At 36.3% G+C, this 22,157-nt stretch overlaps 1 protein-coding gene and 1 pseudogene across 1 annotated transcript; one reads left to right on the forward strand and one right to left on the reverse strand.

Annotated features, from left to right (window-relative positions):
• The first annotated feature begins 450 nt into the window (after window positions 1-450).
• Window positions 451-1,746, forward strand: LOC111893476 (probable aminotransferase TAT2; annotated as a pseudogene).
• Window positions 1,747-17,416: 15,670 nt separating this feature from the next.
• LOC111893486 (aldehyde oxidase GLOX) lies at window positions 17,417-19,411 on the reverse strand. Its single transcript, XM_023889540.3, has one exon. It carries the CDS (start codon window positions 19,409-19,411, stop codon window positions 17,783-17,785), a length of 1,629 nt encoding a protein of 542 aa, XP_023745308.2. The 3' UTR covers window positions 17,417-17,782.
• Between the last annotated feature and the right edge of the window lie 2,746 nt (window positions 19,412-22,157).

Below are 22,157 nucleotides of genomic sequence, written 5' to 3' on the forward strand. Positions count from 1 at the left end.
ATGCATCAATATCAATATTACATTTATAAAAATAAAAATAAGAAATTCCATTCAAGTTGGTTTGCATTAATTATAAGGAGTTACCTGTTGAGTATATTGTTGGACAATAAGAGCATTGTGCTCCTCCTTTTGCTTCAATTGGTTTCTTAACCTGAACAACATTTGTGATAAAACAATATGTTCAATAATTTGGCATGGAAATGGAATATATATATATATATATATATATATATATATATATATATATATATATATCTTGTTCTCCCTAAGTTGAGTCAGGCTGTAATCCCTTTGCTCCTGCAGCTTATTTGTAACGTCCTATAACACACAAACAAAAAGTTAGTAAACTTATAGTAACCAAACCTGAACCGATTCAACATACAAAGCTAAAATGGAAAGATTCTTGTTTTGTGGAAATCGAGGAAAACCATTTAGCAGTCAAAGTCTGGTATGGGCAATACAAGTAATATTCTAACAATGTGGATGCTCAAAAGCATCTACTTCAAAATTAGATTTTTCTTTATTTTTTTCTAAATCTATTCAGGGTTTAATCAAGGTGTAATTGGTCTTCCATTGAAGGGTTGGCCTCTAACTGTAAGTTTCCTATAAAAGTTTCTTTCAGTAATATATAAAATTTCATAGTTGACATTGGGGTTGACATAAAAATACAAATGTAGGGAATTAACCAAATACGCCCTGGTATAGGTCTTCAAGTCCATAAACCCAATTTACAGAACACAAATCAGTTTTTTTGGCATCACAACAACAGCAGCAACACCAACATCAACAACAACAGTAGGTATTAGCTCATGCTCAGGCACAAGGAAAACTGGGTGCACCACCAAATTATGGACTTTCTGGATTATCAAGAGGCAATATAATCATGAAAGATATTCAACCTTCGAGAAATGAAGGATCTAATGGCATCTTCAAGAATGCTAAGGTACTTAACACTTTTTTATATTACAAATATTTTATATTGTAAAATAATATTTCTTGTTTTCTCAGAACATTGAGTGTCTAAAGAAGTACTTTGATATACGTGGTGGTCCAGCAACCTTTATTCAGGTGCTTCTTTTATACTTCTTTTTAGATTTAATGCTTTGTGTAACATCCATATGGTGCACCTTAAGTTGTCCCCTAACTCCCATTTTCATAAGTTTTCTAGGTTTAAAAAAGATTAAAAAAACCATTTTTAATGTTTTAGGCAGCTGTTCCTCGGATCCTTGAGGATATGAAAGAAGTGTTCTTTACAAGAACTCTTAGCATACCGAAGAACACTTCAGATATTTGTTTCAGGAAAATTCAAGAAATCCCTTGTTTGACATGCCCAGAAAAACCATAGGGAGCTATGGCTGTTATGGTAAGGGTTTAGGTGTTTTGGTTTAAATTTAATGGTAAATACTTTTCAAGTTTTGTTAAAATTGTTTCTTTTGTTTTGTGTAGGTTAAACTGAATGTTTCTTTACTAAAAGATATTAGTGATGACATTGACTTCTATTTCAAGCTAGCTAAAGAGGAACCCACAATTATTCTTCCAGGTGATTACAATCCTTTTGTAACATTTTGCTGAATTTTATAATGACGTAATAAATATGTTTTTTTTGGTTTTGAAGTACTTTTTGTAAGTTTGAAAAATTGGATTCGTGTAACTTTTGCCGCAGACCCATCTTCTCTTGAAGAAGCTCTTGATAGAGTGAAGTCTTTTTTTCCAAAAGCATTCTCATCAACAAAAGGTTCATATTGATTTAGTATAACATAATCCAAGCAATACATATTTTTTTACTGCATAGTCAGTCAAGTAATTACTTTCGCTCACTTGATGTTATCCAATCATGGTTTATATTTGTTTAAACACTCAAATATTGCATCAATGAATATTGAAAGAAAAACTTGAGGTTATTCTTTAATCATAGTCAACCAGCTGTATTGCATGTTAAGTTACCAATTTGCCCTGTGCAGGTTCTGACAGCTCTAGCAACCTCCTTCCATGCCCTGCTGCCTCTCAAAGTTCCTGCATTCAAGATATTCTCTTAGAAAGGAAATTATCAAAGGAGAATTTAGTCAAGGGTTTCTTTTAATATTGTATATGTTTTGTTTTCTATAATAAATATTATGCAATATTAGCAATGTGTTACATTTACTTACAATTGGAATGATTATTTGTATAAATATTATAGTATTTTATTTTGTATTATGAGACTTTTAATGTGTGTTATTTAATTTCAAAATTAGTAAATCTATAAAAAATAAATAATTTTAAAAACATTTAAAATTATGACACGCAAAAATGTGTGTCGTCTTCCTTTATGACAGGGGCTTCCTTGATACGCATTGCGTGTCATAAACCCGTGTGTCGTAAGGTTACGACATGCAAATGCGTGTCGTCTTCCTTTATGACAGGGCCTTCCTTCATACACATTGCGTGTCATAACTGCACGTCGTAAATGTGTGTCATAAATGTGCGTCGTAAGTAGACGACGCGCAAAAGCGCGTTGTCTCTTGTTATGACAGGGCCTTCCTTGAGACACATTTGCACGTCGTCTGAGCATTTTACGACACACATTGTGCGTCGTAAAAGGCTGTTTTTCTAGTAGTGAAATGAATAAAAAACATTTCTTCGGAAATGCCTTGATAACATATTTATCATCTTTTTCTTGGGACAAATTCCGCAACATTTTTCATTAAAAAGTTACTCTGATTTAAAAATAAAGCATTAAGAAATCGGTCTTTTCTGGCCATAAAAATGGGGATGTCACCGTTGGTATCTGAGCATTAGTTTAAGCAAAGTAGGAATTTGTAGGATTTTTAGACTTACACTTAGAATGATAAGTGATGATTGTGAGATGAGTGTCTACCTAAAATGCTTTTATGTGCTAAATGATTTATACTATAGCTATAGAGATGTCTATATGCTATTATTTGATAGGATCTATGGTCTGTTGCCGACCGGATCTGGGAATTTTATGTGTTCAAGTTTCTAAACGTTTGTTTACGATATTAGAACTGACATGTAACTTTTCGGAGTGATAAGGAGATTTATACGTCTTTCATAAATAAATCTTTTATATCTAAATTCTCGTCACTACACACCAAACGTCTGATTTTGGTGTATAAATCGACATGGTGAGCACTCGAAGCGGATTCGGAGATGGTAATCCACAGCCTGAGCTACAAGTGATTGAGCTTGCACCAGAAATAGCTGCTGCACCTAAGCCAATCACGTTGCAGGAGTACAGTCAATGGTGTGGAAAATGTTAGATCAATAGATGGAAGAGACAAGGCGTTTACTTCAACAAAGTAAGGGCGAACTTACTGTGCCAGTACGCCAGGCACCAAATCTTGAGGCGACCATCTGGGTTGCTAAGTCTGTCGAAGAAATGATCAATGATAGGACCACCAAGAAGGTTGAAGTTGGCAAGAAGAGGAAATTTGAGGGGTCTTCAAGGTCCAACAAGAGCAACATGTTCTCAAAGTCTAGCAAAGCAGGGGGTAGAGGAAAATGGTGCAAGAAGTGCAAAAACAAACACTCTGGAAGGGAAGTGACTTGCTTCAAATATGGAAAGCCTGGGCATTACGCCAATGAGTGCACGTTTGACGAGAAGGTTTGTTTTGGATGTAATGAAGAAGGGCATATTTCTAAGAACTGCACAAGAAAAATCGAAGACGCAAGAGCAAATGCGCCTCCAAAGCCGAAGGCAAGAGCATCTCAGACAATCCTCGACGAAGCAAGTGACAATGCTAGGAATCAAGGATGAAGAACTCATATCCGAAGTGTTGGATTAATGTCTAAGTCCATAACTATAATTGGTAAGACTTGACCCGACCCGGCATGGTCCATTTGGGTTGCATGGCATCATGCATTTGGATAGACTATAATGAGAGAAATAACACTTAAGGTTGGTTAATATATTATAAGTTCTAATATACTAATAAGATTATTTAATTAGTATTGATCAAGAATTAATCTAGGATTAATTAAGTGATCAAAAGAAGACTAATTAAATATATGGGTTGATTGTGTAAATCATCCATACTTATATAGTGGGCTAATGCTCCATAGTTATCTAGTTGGGCTAAAACCCATATGATGCTCCATGGATGCTCCATGGTACTTTTGTACCCATGGATCATGGAAATGAAAGGCTATGTCAGTTGGGGTTTACATGGTGTAACCCTAACTATATATGCATCTTATTGTTGACTAAAATCGGCACTAGTATTATTCTAGAGAAGCGCTAGCCGATTTCAAGTGTTCTACATTTCTCTCAAGGTTATTCCAAAAGCAATTGATGTTGTGTGAACCATTTGAGGTGTCACACTTGGGGCACTAGGCGCTCAAGCTTCATGAAGACCTTCTACATCAAAGAGGTATGTATTCTATCTTGTTATATTCATTGTTTCGTATGCTAGATTAGGATAATACCTTGGAAGTTCATATTTGCATGTATAATAGAGAAAACATAGATCCAAGGTATTTAGGGTTGCATGTACACTTAGGAGTGTTAGAATGCTCAAAACCAATCACAAAGATCATGGAGTCAACTCACATCAAGAGGTATGTATTCTAACTTGTTATATTACCCAAGTATTAAAAGATTGTATGCTAGATAGGGTAATACCTTGGAATATTCATATTTGCATGTATAATAGAGAAAACATAGATCCAAGGTATTTAGGGTTGCATGTACACTTAGGAGTGTTAGAATGCTCAAAACCCATCAGTGGTATCAGAGCCAAGGCTTGTTTTCAATTATACTTGATGCAAATGGCTGAAAAACGCTGAAAAAATCGATTTTCTGGCTTTCTGGGCGTTGGACTCGCCGAGTCCACTGATGAACTCGCCGAGTCCATTAGTAAAATCATCCTACTCGTCAAGTAGGTTCATGCACTCGATGAGTAGGAGCCCCAGACAACATATTTTCGAGTTTTTTGGCTTGAAATGGACTAGGAACATTACCCTAAGCTGTTTTTGAACTTATAAACTTGTGTTTGATGTGGTAATGTTCATGCTAATCCAATTTCAAAGACAATTGTCAATAGATTCATGTTTTGAGTTAGTTTAGTGACTAGGCTAATTACATGAAAAAGTTTGATTTGAATTATCTTGTTCTGATGAGTTGCTTAGATTAATAGAAAAGTTAATTGATTATGTGTTTTCAATCCATTTTAATCTAAGATTTGATTCTAACATGTGTTTTTGTAATTTGTCCTCAAGTTATATGAAAAGTCACATTTAAGTTTCATAAAGCTCATAAAAGTTGGCAATGGTTACAAAAATGAAGAGTCTTGTCCACAAGTTATGGAGGTTCAAGAGTCACTTCATTAAATCAATAAAACGTGTAACCTTAATTAATTCCATAAGTTATAAAATAAAGAAAAGTTACATTCTTTTACTAGTTTAAAGTCTTCCATAACTTGTCCTCAAGTTATGGAACTTGAAGAGTCTTTTAATTAAAACTACTTTAAACACATAAGTTATGGAATTAATTAGTTTTGAATAGTTTCAAAACTTTCCCTCAAGTTTTGGAATTTGTAAAGTTTTCTCTTATGAATACTTTAATTCCATGTTAGCCCTTAGAATTTTAAAAGTTAAAATTCAACCCTTACACTTTATAATATTATAAGTTAATAATATTTATATATATGTATAAGAGTAAAGTCAGTCTTACCGTTAGTAGGCCTCATTCACGAAGCCGGTCTATAAGGGGGGTATACGGTTACTGCCTATAAAATGGCAGTTTAATGGGTATCCACTCTCACCCACCGCTTCCTTGACCGGTGGAGGGTCGTTAGTTGAACGGGTAGGACAAGGACTAGAATTCTCCCTTCATTAAAAGTATTAATGATAAATACTAAGTAACAAAACCATTTATAAATACCCAATCTTAGTTACTTAGGAAAATGTGAATAAGGTGCTAATCCATGAAATTACACTTTGCACTTTGTTTAAGTCGGTTAGTGGAGCATGTGTGGTTAACCGGCACACTAACTCGTATTTAACAAGGTAGGCAAAGGGTAACTTAATGTTTATCGTAGTATCGATGGAGCGTGTGTGGTTAACCGGCACATCGATTGAGGGGTAAACACTTAAGGGTACCAAGTAATTTGCATGGTTACTTCACGCCTTGTTTTGTGATCCTCGACATCCCAGTCACAAAACCTGAAGGGCACACTCGAGATTGAAACATGCCATTGAAAAGTTCAATTAATCTCAAACGATCTAGGAGTTTCAAATCCAATTAAAACCTAATAATACATTTCGTTTATCTTGGTGGAAATTGGTGAATCATCATTCACCTACCTTCAAATATTTTATAGCTTGGATTACGGCATCCCTCTTCTAAGTTATAAAATAGTTTGTTGGGTCCTAGCCTTAATATTTCATATTGGGTGTCATATTAAGTACTTTAGATCAACTATCTTGAATATCTCCCAAAAGATGTCTGGTTTAGACATTTATGATCTTCCCAAATCTCTTGAAACAAGCTTTCCTAAATGAAGATGACGTCCCATGGAAATCATACTTCTTTCACCTCCTGTAATTATTCTCCGTAACCCACAAGTTCTTGAAAAGATTAAGGTCACTCAAGCCCTATTGGCAAGCAAAGGTCTATGAGTGATCACATCTTGGAGATGTAGTCACATATTGACAAGCCGGGAGAGATGGGTGTCAAAGTCTTGAGAAAGTTGGTGGCTCAACTACTTTCTATGTCTCATAGTGAGTTCCTTTGGGACTCCTATGAAACAGACTAAGACAAGACCCTTAATGATCTTATCCATTTGCTAAGATCAACTTCCTAAAACTTTATGGACATTGACAATGATGACATTGGATATCCAGTAAAACTCTCTCTTCCCAATGGAAAGGGATCGGCCATAGTCAACTTGGTTGACCAAATGGTAAAGAGGAAAGATAAGTCTGTGATAGTCCCATGTACCATTACCAAAGGGTCCATATGTTTATATTGCCAAAGGAAGGGGCATTGGTTGCGAAGCTGCCAATTTACCTAAAGGTGTTAAAGTCAATAAGTTTGCCTCTACTCCAGGTAAAGTCCACTATCTAACTCTGCTAAGTTTCTATTCTGAGATTCTTGATACATGATGTGACTGGGTCACATGTTGATGTTATAAGAATCAAAGAAAAATGAAGAAACTTAAAGAAAGAATATGCTGAATCTGATCGCGTAGATGGATTTCTATCGCATAGTTTGAAGATCGGACTCTTGAGCTACTTCTTAGGAGTTATGAGCTATTGCTTAGGAATAGATAACAACAAGTTTTCATATGGATTGTAAGGATAAGTTTTTCCGCAAAGTTTTTAAGATAAAATGAAAAAAATTTGATTTTATTTATTTAAAAATATCCTTACAATGACATTTGAGGAAAAAAGTTGATGCTTATATGATTACGACATCCCTTTTCATAATCTGAATTATGAGAAGTTGGCAAATAGAAATGGAAATGCTATAGCAAAAGACTGGTTTAGTCTTTATGTGAGACATCATGAATCGTGTCCCATATGCTTCAGATATAGGATCGATTACATGTGCTATATTCATCCTTTTTAAAATTTCCCAAATGCCTGGGGCATTAAGAAGGGAAAAGGTCTAGAATTGGATATGACTAAAAGGATTAAACAATTGTCAAGGAAAATCTAAGGTTTACCAAAGATTGGTTGCACAAGGATAGTTGGAAGTATAGTGATAATTCTGGAAGGACCATATTGACATAATCTGTAAGGAGGCACCTCTTGTTCATAAGTGTTAGTCAAAATGGAATCTGGAAATGTTTCAAAGTTAGAAATTATGCAATCTGTGTAAGATTAGGAAACTTAATGCAAGAAGGATGTTTCCAAGGAGCTGATCTCCGTTGGAATGTTCTGTAATGATTGTTGTCAAGTCTTTCTGGCTTTGTGCATAATCATTACAAGAGGATCCATGCATATATGTTTAGATTCTAACAGATTTCAGTAAATGGCATGAATTGGAATTCTTGCATTTGCAGTAAGGATTTGGGACTGTGAAAAGAGGATCATCAGAGTTATGTTCAATTGATCTATTTCATAAAGTAAAGTTCATAGACAAACATAGTATGCATACTTGGTGTATGACATGAATAGTGTTTAGAAAACATAGTGTACATGCTTGGAGCATGGGACAACTATTTTTTTAAATTCAAGAATAAAGTTGATAGTTGAAACAGTATACAATGAATAATGTGTAATCATATGGTGATAAATAAAAGGTATTTTATTTATGTTCATAAGTTTTGATACCATATTAGATTCATTTATTCTTGTGTTTCATTTTGCATGTTTTGACTTCCCGAATAAACTAGGTTATTCTTCCGGAATGCCTAAGTTATTCAAACCGTCCACAATCAGTCATATGTTGGAAGTAGATATGAGTCAAGACTGTCATGGGTTGGCTTGTAGAGGTCTAAGATGTTGGACTAAGGGCTACAACACTCATGAGTGCTCATAAGTTCTGAGTATTGGATTCAACCCGCGCTCATTGGAACCACTTCATGGATTTTATCACGAGTGATCATGAGACGATAATATCTTATATTCTTCGAACCTAGAGATATGAGTTGTTACTATGAGGCGATTATACATTGATTGCACGAAAACGCATTGGTAACTCGATGTAATAAAACGTGCCTTTGTGTATGATCCAACAAGTAGTAGAACAAGCCATATGAGTCTTAGTTTATCCATTCCTTTTACCTTCAGGATAAAAGCGATATTTGTGGGCCAGGACTGATTTGATTTGTTCAATTAGTCAGTCGTCATAAATCGGAAATCGGAAAACAACAAATGGACAGAGAGAATGATTATAATCCATGTCTCAGTCCATATGATATCTAGAATGGAGGAATATATGATCCCTTATCTAATGGACAAGTCATTGACAAAGGTCAGAGATCATCGGCAAGATTAGAGTTCGACAGAAGCTTTTGAGAGCTACGATTGCCAGTCAGTTCCTGAAGTCATACGTAATAATAGTTTTAGACTTCTCCAAGTGGGAGACTATTGTATTAATGTCTAAGTCCATAACTATAATTGGTGAGACTTGACCCGACCCGGCATGGTCCATTTGGGTTGCATGGCATCATGCATTTGGATAGACTATAATGAGAGAAATAACACTTAAGGTTAGTTAATATATTATAAGTTCTAATATATTAATAAGATTATTTAATTAGTATTGATCAAGAATTAATATAGGATTAATTAAGTAATTAAATGAAGACTAATTAAATATATGGATTAATTGTGTAAATCATCCATACTTATATAGTAGGCTAATGCTCCATGGATTATCTAGTTGGGCTAAAACCCATATGATGCTCCACGGTGTTTTTGTACCCATGGATCATGGAAATGAAAGGCCATGTCAATTAGGGTTTACATGGTGTAACCCTAAATATATATGCATGTTATTCTTGACCAAAATCGGCACTAGTATTATTCTAGAGAAGGGCTAGCTGATTTCAAGTGTTCTACATTTCTCTCAAGGTTATTCCAAAAGAAATTGATGTTGTGTGAACCATTTGAGGTGTCACACTTGGGGCACTAGGCGCTCAAGCTTCATGAAAACGTTCTACATCCAAGAGGTATGTATTCTATCTTGTTATATTCATTGTTTTGTATGCTAGATTAGGATAATACCTTGGAAGTTCATATTTGCATGTATAATAGAGAAAACATAGATCCAAGGTATTTAGGGTTGCATGTACACTTAGGAGTGTTAGAATGCTCAAAACCCATCACGAAGATCAGGATATAAAGTAGCCGTAGTAACATGTGGTGTAGCCTATGAGTGGCATAGTATAGGTTTAACTTGAACGTTTATGTAATCGTTTCAGGAAGTAATATACAACTTTTTTTTGTTATCTGTTGTGTCAAATGATTATGTGAAATTCTTCAATGGTGACTTGGAAAACTGCAACACAATTCTTGGGACGAGTATGAGTAGGTGTGAATGGTAGTAGAGAGCTATACTACCTGAAGCACAGGACTCGCACTTGGATCAGGGAAGGTCACAAGGTTACCAAGAAGCTACTAATATATTCTGTTTTGTTCATGTCCGTTGTTTCCATCGTTTCGGCAATGACTAAGAAGATGGTTGTTAATACAAACCTAGTGATAATATCAAATCGAGTCCGACTAAGGTGAGTATGTTACGTGGTTTAAAGAAACAAGATCAATGTAGCATACAACTTGAACCGGACGAGTGAAGTGGAAGATAATCAAAGCGATAAATAGAAGTATCACGATCGTTGTAAGAAGCTTGTAGCTAGAAGTACTCCATTCTACAATGCGATTATATCACATTAGAACATGAAGGAAGGTACATTCTGTTATGGAATTTGACCCTAAAAGACCTGAGTATAAGCATTGCATCATACGACGAGATGTCATTATGACATGTCCCATCGGTCTGTTACGGTAATCGAAGTAAAAAAAATTATCTTAATTTACGTCTGTTTAAGAAGGAGCAAGAGTCTCCAATAAGGATTGAGACTTTGACTTAAAGGTAATGATTGAAATTCCAACATGGGATGGAGAGTAGGTGCAAGATCGAGCACCACCTATGGACAAGAATTCCAAAAGTTAGATACTCATTCAACCGAACATAATAGTTACGAATGTTACCTAGGATGAAGAGATAACATATGGAATCATTATACAATCCCTGTCTTCTTGATGTTTCCAGGATGAGTTGAAGACTATATAGTCTATAGTGATGCATCTGGAGTTGGGTTGGTTTGTGTTCTGACCCAAAGAGAGAAGGTGCTAGCATATGCATCTTGACAACTAAAAGAGTATGAAAAGAGCTATCCCACTCATGATTTAGAGTTGGCAGTGGTAGTATTCGCCCTAAAGATATAGAGGCTTTACCTCTATGGCACGAAGTGCAAACTTTGTTTTTACTGAGCATAAGAGTCTCCAGTATCTCTTTAATTAGAAGGAATTAAATATGAGACAACGACGCTGGCTAGAGTTACTTAAGGATTACGACTGTGAGACACTATACCACCCCGGTAAAGCAAATGTTGTAACTGATGCTCTAAGTCGAAAAATGAACCTTGAAAGAAAAAAGGCCAAGAGCTTTAAGAATAGAAGTTATATCAACGATTGTGGAAAGCATTAAGAAAGCTCAAGAAGAAGCTTCATAGAAGAATGACCGAAAAGAAGAACGTTTAGGCGAAACGTTAGCTTTCAATACAAACGATCAAGGATTGAGGGTATTTCAAGATATGATTTGGGTACCTAAGATGGGAGGAGTAAGAGATTTTCTGATGGAAGAAGCTCACAAGACCATGCACTCGATTCATCCCGGTAGCACTAAAATGTATAGGGATCTGAAACCCTACTATTGGTGGCCGACGATGAAGCTCGATGTTGCAAAGTATGTGATCGAGTGTGTAACATGTGCAAGAGTTAAGGGACAACATCATAACAATATGTGAGTTTAAAACCTGTACATGTACCCATGGGCAAATAGGAAGACATCACCATGGATTTTGTGACTAAACTGCGCAGAACAAAGAACGGTCAGAACATGATTTGGGTGGTCGTAGATCGGTTCACAAAGAGTGCACACTTCATAGAAGCCAACAAGAGGTGATCGATGGATAATCTTGCAAATGCTTAGGTGAAGGAGGTAGTAAGACTTCATGGTGTTCCGCTAACGATTGTATCTAATCATGATTGTCGTTTCACGTCAAGGTTTTGGAGGAGTCTATAAGAGGAATTGGGTACAAATTTGTGTTTAAGTACAGCTTACCATCCGTAGACTGATGGTTAGAGCGAAACAACGATTCAAATGCTAGAATTTATGCTAAGAGCGTGTACCCTAGAATTCCAAGGTAACTGGGATGAGCACTTACCGCTTGTAGAGTTTTCCTACAACAATAGTTACCATTCAAGCATCAAGATGGCACCCTACCAAGCTTTATACGGACAAAAGTTTCGTATGCCATCTTGCTGGCTTGAAGTCGGAGAATAGCAGTTTATGGGCCCTGAAATAGTCCAGTAGAATGCTAAAAAGCTGGAAATAATTATGGAAAGGATGTTCGCAGCTCAAAAGTGTCAGAAGAGCTATGCTGGTAACAAAAGACGGCCGATGACATTCGAAGTTGGAGATTCGGTTTTGCTTAAAGTCTCACCATTAAGGGACTTACAAGATTCGGGAAAAGAGGAATGTTAAGTCCAAGATTCATTAGACCATTCAAAGTTCTTCAATGGATTGGGAACCAAGCCAACAAGCTAGAACTACCAGAAGAACTAAATGGTATACATAACACTTTCCACGTATGTTATTTGAGGAAGTTCACGGGAGAAGTTCCAGACATAATTCTAATTTCTAAGATAAGGATAGATGAAAAAAAGAGGCTAATTGAAGAACCGAAGGCGATTGTTGACTCTAAGACTAAAAAGTTGCGTCGCAAGATGGCCGTCTTAGTGCTTGTGCGATGGAAACATACAAATGGGCAAAATGTCACCTGGGAAACAAAGAGTGACATGATGTTTGTTTGCTGATGCATGATTCTGGGATGTAATCATCCTAAGGGGGAGATAATTGTAATGCCTGTGTTTCGAGACTAAGCATTAATACAATGATGTAATAGATAGGGTCAACAAATGTAACATATTTCGAAGTAATAAAGATGAATTATTGTAGTATTATGTGAATTTTGTGCTTTATACTTGTTGATAAAGATATAATAAAAATAAGAGTCAAAAATAAAATGTTACATAAGCCTGTATCTATGAAGAAAGTTATAGTGGTCGTGACAAGAATTCCGTAGATATAAAGAATGCCGGAATCCGAATTATAGCGAAGAAGTTATGACCTGTCGAAGTTTCGCGACAGAACCGACACGACATTGCATTACATAAAAAGTGAATTTACGATACAATGCTTTTTAGCCTTAGCGGTATAAATGAAAGTCATAGTGTACGTTAAACCGAGAGCATGCATAAAAAGAATGTCCAAATCTGACTTCGTATGAGTAAGTTATGAATTTTCTAAGACTTGGCATAACTATGTGCAGCCCGAAAATCAAATTATTGATATAGCGATTTTTAGCCGAGACAACCTAAACGAGAATCGAAGATCTCGTCAATAGTAGTTCAACGGTAAAAAGACAAATGAAAACGGACGTCGTATGAAGAAGTTATGAATTTTTAACGGACTTTTCTTCTCCCGGTCTATTAAAAATATCACTTTAAAAATAAAGCCAAAATTAGCCGACGGAGTCTAAACGAAAGTTCTAGAGTACGATCTTACATACGCTTGGATATAAATAATGTAAAAAATGGAGCTGGTATACGAAAATTATGAATTTTTGAAGTTAGAGGCACACATTTCAATGCTTATCCGAAGGGAACATCTCGCGTACGAGGGTACGCCCTGTGTACGAAGCCCATACGCTACGCAGTCCCTTTTCTTTTGCGGTCCGAAGTATGCCATGATGGCCCATCCAAATTGTGACACGCACCCTACTACGCCCCGCATTCTACAAGACTACACCCCGCGTAGAGCGAGGCCTCCAACCTATAAAAGTGTTGCGAGGGCAACTCATTTCCTTTACACATTCTTCACTTCTTTCACTATCTACTCTCTCTCTAGCCACCTTAAACCACCCCGAAGCCTAGGAAACCTCCCTAGCACTAGAAGAAAGCCCCAGGGCACTTGAAGGCTCCGAAAATAAGAGTTTTTCAGTTTTGAAACTCTGCCCCCGCAGAGCCTGATTTTCAAGCAAAACTCCCGGTTTCATCAGAGGAAATAATATTTTTAAGAAGTGAAGCGTTGTTCAAGTTGGAATCACCATTTTATCAAGTGGGTGCATAGTTACTTTCATCTTACACATAGGTATGTAATATTTTATACAAAGTAAGTGCTATGTGTGCATATTATCTAAGATTTGTGATGGATGGAAGATCCAAACTTTTTCTTTTCAGATATGAACCTTTTCTTTTCAGATCTAAACCATATATGTATTTTATGCTTGAGATCTATGCCAGATGAAAGATTTAAACTTTGTTTTTCAGATCTAGACCTTTTTTTTCTTCAGATTTGAACCGTATGTGTATTTTCTTTCTAGATCTAAAAATTTTCTTCAGATCTGAACCGAATATATATTTTCTTTTCAGATCTAAACTTTTTCTTCATATCTGAACTCTATATGTATTTTATATCTACATATATGTTGGTGTGTGATGAAAAATGAGTTGGAGGATGAGATGAAAAAGTGATATAGATCATGAGATGAAGGTGAGGGGTGAAAAATCAGAGAAACCTTTACCTAAGCGTTGGCCCCATCATCTAGCAGAGTATGTATGACAACCATGGACTATTCTAGACGGTCTGTGGAACAATAGCAGACTCGCAACCTGTAAGTGTTGTGAACGATATGTTCACCCGGTGTACTATAAAAACCCATTGACATGTATTGCAGGTGGACACCCATAAATAATTCTGTCGATAAATGAGAGCTATGGACTTAGCACCCGTTGTATAAACCCTGCCGATGATGGACTTCGTGCCTATTCCTTAGGAATGGTTGAATAAAGAGTAGCTGATTCTTAGGGTAGATCCTTAAGAAATAAAGAACATAATAGGGATGGGTAATTGGTTTAATTGTTGATATAAAGCACAATAAATTTATTATTGTGGTTTGAAAACCCTATGTACTCACCAGGTTTCCCAACCTGACCCACTTAGTTTATTTGTATTACAGGCGTCGATATAAAGTTACACTACACCGAGAGATTTAAAGAGATGTAGATCACAAATGTAAATGAATGTAAGTTTTGTTTATGCTTATGTTTCTGTATTGCAGATGACATCCCAAAGTTTTAAAATGAATAAAATACATTTCTTCGCAAATGCCTTGATAACATATTTATCATGTTTTTTTGGTGACGAATTCCACAACACTTTTCGTTAAGAAGTTACTCTGACTAGAAAATAAAACATAAACAAATCGGTCTTTTTTTGCCGTAAAAATGGGGATGTCACACACCACACCCATCCTCAGCCAGAACAATCATAACCAATAAATCGAATAAGCATAAACAGAACTTGTGGATCCTCTAAGTAACTACTCATAAAATCTACCCTCAATTAGCTCCTTAGAATCCCCGAAATATTCCTCGATTCGAGTACTAATCTTGTGCGTTCAGTAGTACAGGTTCAATACTACGTTCCACACTTATCCTTACTTTCCTCAAGAATCCTTATGGATCCTCTAAGTAACTACTCATGTCTACTACGATCTGATCCAACCACATATACCCGTTCTCAATCAAATACACACCGCTAAACAACACACTAACTTCTCTAAGGCACTTCCTAGGATCTCCTAGGATTCTCACATCCCCCGCTATCAGCTGCTAAAAAACCCTACTAATACCAACTAACTACTTCATGAATACAATTACATGCAACAACACATAAATAATCTTTCGAATAAAAGACCCAACCCTACAACGGTTAGACTAAAACGCGAGTAGTGCAATAGGGCCAAAATAGTCATTCTAAAATTATTTAACCTTTGCATCATGTAACTTAACATATTCATTTAATAGTTAGGTCACATCAATATGGCTACCACAAAGCACAAAGCAACTAGCATTCGGGAAGTAATATGTCCACAAAACATAAAAAGGCATCCTCTAACTAACTTGTTTATGTGATGCTAGGAACTTCTACCATTACTGTTGGTTACGTTATGCATGCCAATTATACATAAAACGATAACACATAGACTGTCGAATGAATGATTCTACCCTAAGCCCACAACCTGACAAGGAATAGAAAATAAGGCTAAATCAGTTCTTCTAGGGCTATATGATCCTAGTTGTATACAATTTTTAAAGCATACACTTAGAAATAAATTCCACCCACATAGATTCCAAATCTAACATAACATTGAATTCCTTCTAGGCTACAAGGCATCACAAATCAGGTCATTCTATCATGCAATTCCTGAAGGTATCCTTAACCTACTCCTTATCAGGCATAAAAGGCATGTCTTCTAAGCAGAGATTCTAGCATGCAACCCTGAGCATATCGTTTTTCCATCTTCTAGTATATATATATATATATATATATATATATATATATATATATATATATATATATATATATATATATATATATATATATGTCTTCAAGAAGTATAGGTATTTTGGAAACCACTTACTTGAGCTCGGCAGATTGCACGCATTGTACCCCTTTTCTTTATTAAATGTTTTTGAAACTCGTTTTCCTTTTTTTTTCTTAAAAAAAATTATCATTTCCTCAGTTTTAGTTAAGATACACCCGAGAGTATGCCTAAATCCCTCAAACTAAGGCTCTGATACCAACTTGTAACACCAAATTTACCGAGTAAAATTTCATTTTAAATAAGTCAAAACCATTCATTCATCATTCCAAAAGATGATTAGAATAAATGTATTATCAAAACATTATAGTAAAATCATAAACACTCAATGCGGACTAAATCTCCAAGGGATGGAGTGAAATCAATCGTGACCCTTCCTTTGGAAACAAGAAGTATTTGTAAACATTTTAAACATAAACCGCAAGCACAAAGCTTAGTGATGTTCACCAAAATACCGCATACCATACATATATATATCAGCGCGAAGCTGTGATGGGTCTATTTCACCCACATGAGTCTATTTCAACCCGGGTCTATATTTCAACTCAATCATTGTTTTTCAACCGAACGGGTCTATTTCACCCCTGAGTCTATTTCAACTCAATTTGTGTTTTTCAACCGAACGAGTCTATTTCACCATCGATTCTATTTCACCCCACAAACACAATGCATATCAACAAGAGTCACAAAGACAACAAACACATAAATACATATTAGCAAGTGTCAGGTATAGTAAAGAGACAAGACAAAATTAGGGCATCCCATTTATGGGCTAAATATGGATAAGTCTAGCCATCAAAATTCTGGTTTCCTACGCTTACTTATAAATAGTTACATATTTCCATCATTGTAAGTTGTAGTTTTTTGTGAGAGAAAAAGTGAGATACAACTTAAGTGTTTGTAATTGTTCCTGAAAGTCTCTCTCTCTCTCTCTCTCTCTCTCTCTCTCTCTCTCTCTCTCTCTCTCCGTTGACGTAGGTCATCTTGACCGAAGCACACTCAATATTATGTTCCCTTGATTTCAGTTTTTCAGAAGTTGTATTCCGTGAGTGTCATCGAAGTTCCTTTGATTTAAGTTAATAATTAAGATAACACTAATATATCTCAATGTTAATCTTGAAACAATAGTTACTCTCAACAAGAACCATCGATTTGTAGCAAGATTTTTGGAAAAGCTTATGTTATATGTTTCAATAATAGTTTTTTCAAATTTCATGAGCGTTTTTGGGCGAGAAAGTTGTTGAACGCTAGACGTGGAAAACAAAAATTACAACTTTTGCAGGGCATCACTAGAATTCCTAATCCAATTACACATATTAATTTGACGTGCTGCATCTAGAACTAATCCATAATACCATCACAAGTGTTATGTGAAAACTTTCGAAATGAATAGAATAGTCATATAGGCAAAAAGAGAAATGGATAAACTTAGTAAAATATCGAAACGAATAGAATAGTCACATAGCCAAAAAGACAAATAGATAAACTAAGTAAAATAACATGGTCTCTATAATTATGATAAAAATCGGTTGACAAATGAGTGTACAATTAAAGATGAACGAAACAAAAGAAAACAATAACTGTTATGCTGTATTTTGTCACTGCATTTGAACCCAAATACCAGGACTTGGGATCTCTTTGTGAACTACATATAAAATATAATTCCCTGCCGGAGCAACATTACCAGAGGGCGGTGTGGTTACTACAACTTGATATCTTGACTTCCCCAAAATCTTGGCAGCCACACCACCATCGAGCACCAGCAATCTTTGATTCATGGAAAAGGAGTGTGTGTTGAACGGAGGTGCCATCATTGTCACTGAGACGGAGCTTGGATCCACAATGCCTGAAACTGTAAACACAATAACTAATTGCTTTCCGTACCCTATTTTAGTGTTTTTTACAGGCAATATTATTTTGGGGCGTAAATCGGACGAGTTTGAATCCAAATAAGAAGGAGAGTACGCCTCCAAACTCAGCTCAGTGGGATAAAGGACGTTTCCGAATTCATATTTGTCGTGGGGGTTACTTCCACCAACAAGAACTCGTCCATCTCTTAGTAAAACAGCTGTGGAATGGTAAACTCTTGGAATGGTGCTTGGATTCTGCACTTCAAATCGAGACCCGACCTGTTTATCAGGTTGGTAAACCACTGGGCTAAGAACAGGGTTCCTCCCAAGTTCCCAACCTGCAACTCCAGCAGATACACCATTGATGATTAAAACATGAGCATTGGGAAGCAACAACATGTCACCCATGACTCGAGCCAAAGGCATGGTCTCCATGACCCATTGAGGGTTAGGGTCAGATATTTTGATCCTTCCGCATGTATCCAAAGCTCCATCAAATATCCCTTTATTTGCATTAACAAATGCTCCTTTTGGTGCACCCCCACAAACCAATACTTCAACCGCATTTACTGTTCCCTTTGTTATGCGCAGAGGGAGAAGTACAGCAGATCCGGTACTCGGATAACTCCTTGGTTGACCATCGGGCATTGTAGGGTAAGTCTTGATAACTTGGTTGTTGGAATAGTCGAATAAAATAGCACGATTGTTGGCAAAAATGAAAAGATTCCCATCAGGATAGAGAAATACAAATGGGTATAAATTATTCTCAACGTTAGGGTCGTTCGTTTGAACCAAAAAAGGTAAACTAGGAGTGTTCTCAGTGGCCGACATCTTGGGGTAGAACTCATAGCTAAATGCCCGGCGGCCACCAATAATAATTTGTCTGCCATCTGGCAATATATGATTGGTCGCATACCATCTCTGTTGATTCAGGCCATTACGTATCTCTTGCCAGTCGCATGAATCACACGATTTATAAATTCTGACAACACGATAACCATCATCAAAGCCACCAGTTTGGACCAATCTTCCATCGGGCATTAATGTTCCAGACGAACACCAGACATTGCTGAGCACCATGAGTGGACGAACGGTGTTTGATGCAACATCATACTCGACTGAATGGGCAGAACAATCGGTTGTGTTAGGACGACATGCCCCGTTTGGAAGTGAGATATTGGAGACTCCAAAATCGGTGCGGTCATACATGACAACACGATCATTGGGAAGTAACTGTGCGTGCATGGCCGAAATTCCAATGCTTGGGAGGAGGACAGACCACGATCCACCTGCCGCCGGACATTGCTGGGCATTGAGCAGGAGCACCAGAAAGAAGAAGAAGAGGTGATGATATAGGTGGGAAGTGGAAGGAGCCATGGCTTTGGTTTATTTTATTTGCTCTTCTTCGAATTTGTTAGGTTTTTGTGTGTTTATGGAAGTGTGAATGGTGGCTTTATATACACTTTGAGGCGATGAAAAGAGTCTTCTATGATCGTTTTTCACTCGGGTATGGTTCATGAACTGCGTTGTGAATTAAATAACCCATTAGTCAACCTGAATGATAAGCGAATTTCATTCAATCATTTAACCATGAAATATTCATTCTTAATTTTATAAGGATAGACTCACAAGGTGGATTCTCCTTTGATCTTGTTTATTTGTCAATGCATGTTTTCTTTTATTGGATGTTATTATCAACCTTTTAGTTTTCTATTTTTCATATTACAACAAGCCTCCACATGCTTTCTCTTCATGTTTTTGGATATGACAAGATCGAGTTTTGTAAAAATATTAGGGTCATTTAAAAGAAAATATTGTAGAATTATGGTATTTTTAGATATGACAAGATCATACCTTGAACATCATTGCATATAGTGGACATTTTTTTACAAAGCAAATAGTTGTAAGTTAACGGAACTCGACCATCGGTTCAATGATAGATCATTGGAGTTACTTGATGTTTCAACAAATTTAGACCCTAACTGTTCTAGTGAGAGTTTCTCGAAACAATGATATAATGTATTTTGTTTGAAAGTTTTTCGTGAAGATTTTAATAACTTTGATAAAGTACATTCAAATATAGACCAACAATATTACGAGTTTGATCTCATTCAACATGCAAATAACAAAAGGTTGGCATCTATATCGTAGTTGAGTCAATAGTTCATAAAGGCAAGAAGAGTTTACACAATAACAAAGTGTTGTTCAATTTCCTAATCAAAGCAAAATATACTGGAGGCTAAATAGACCATGTACAACACAGAAAAGAAGAAGTTACATGAGCTATATAAGGAGAAATTACAGGGGCTAAAGTTAAAAGTAACCATAAATAAAATAATTTAAATGGTTTCACCAATTGGGCTATTGGTCGTAATACACTGGGCTATTGGTCGTAATACACCTCGAAATAAGGAGGATTTGTCGGATACTCCAATCTTGAAGTGAATATGAATGAAGGAGTTGATACTTAGGGGCTTTGTGAGTGTGTCTGTGGTTCATCTGCTGGGTTGATATAAAGAACTATTAACGAACATCCTGCTACCTTTTGAAGTACAATGTGGCAACATGTTTCATCCGAGAACTATGTATTAGATTGGCGCTAGAGTATGTGGCAACCGTATTATCACAAAATAGCATAGGAGAAGACAAGTGTGTAACAACAAGGTCTGTAAGTAAATGTTAGACTCAGTAGATTTCATCCGCCATATTAGATAAGGCTTTGTATTCTGCCTCTATAGAAGACTGCGTGATAGATTGTTTACATGCTGATCGCCATGCGATGATGTTTGAGCCCAAATAAATGATAGGAGAAACCCCTCCACAATCTAAATCTGAGAATTCTTTGAGTTCAAGTGAGGATCAACGATTAAGATGTAGGCCATGATGAACTGTGCCTTTTAGTTAACGAAACATCTACGTTAATGTCTGCCAATGATGTTGGAACGGGGGAGTGCATGGACTGGGAAAGTTAATATATAGCAAAAGAGACATATGCTCTTCTGCAAGCCAAATTTTACAAAGATCCCACTGATTTCAGATAACGTATAGGATCAACACTTGCAGGGTGTTCTTAAGAGTGAGAACAATGGAAGGGTTGAGAGGAGTAGTAATCTTTTTGGTACCATCCATATTTAACTTGTTTGAATGTCTTGAATATGTCGATTTTTATAGAGAAAAAGAGCTTGTTGGGAAGGAATTACTTCAATACCAAGGAAATGATGGAGGGGACCTAACTATTTGATGGAGAACTTGTTGGTTAAGGAATGAGTGAATTGGTTGTTGTCATGGTTAAGGGACAATATTATTGTCATATGCCATAAAGAAACACAAATTGTTGTCATGATTATAGATAAATAGAAAGACATCTGCCGTGGACTTCGTAAACCATAAGTATGATGAAAAGATGTGTGTTCCATGTACCATGCTCTCAGTGGTTTGTTTAATGCCATACTGAGACTTTCTAAGTTTGCATATGTGGTTTGGGAATTTAGGTTAAATGAATCTGGGTGGTTGAGACATGAAGACTTCTTTATATAGAGTTCCATGAAGAAAGGCGTTGTTCACGTCAAGTTGTTTTAAAGGTTAGTTTTGAGAGAGAGAGAGAGAGAGAGAGAGAGATAGATAGAGAGAGAGAGAGAGAAATAGAGATGATGGTTCGATAGTGATTGGTTTCGTTACCGAAATGAATGTGTTGAAATAATCGTTCCCGTGTTGTTAAAGGAACCCCTTAACAACCCAATAAGCTTTGTATTTTGAAATAGTACCATTGGGAGTCCTTTTGACTAGGAATAAACATTTTCATCTAATTGGGTTGTAAGAAGCTTATGGAACTAATTCCCACGTTCTATTTTGCATTAGTGCATTGAACTCTTGATCCATGGCATGTCGACATTTGGGAATTTTGTGAGCTTGAGTGTGGGTGTTTGGTTCAATGTTAGAAGGGATAACATGAAGATGATGGAGTTGATGAAAGACGAAAAAAAGTATTTTGAGTTTTTTATTTCTGGTTCGTTGTGGTGGAGAGAAGGTGGGTGGAGAAATAGAATTATCATCTTAAGAAATGGAGCCAATTAGGGTAGGACAGGAGTTGGTGCAATCTTAGACAGGATTGGATATATGAACT

This window comes from Lactuca sativa, chromosome 4 (genome assembly GCF_002870075.4).
Source record: "Lactuca sativa cultivar Salinas chromosome 4, Lsat_Salinas_v11, whole genome shotgun sequence".
Classification (NCBI taxonomy): domain Eukaryota; kingdom Viridiplantae; phylum Streptophyta; class Magnoliopsida; order Asterales; family Asteraceae; genus Lactuca; species Lactuca sativa.

Coding starts and splice junctions, on each gene's coding strand:
- LOC111893486 (XM_023889540.3), bottom strand. CDS start 19,411: ATGGCTCCTTCCACTTCCCACCTATATCATCACCTCTTCTTCTTCTTT.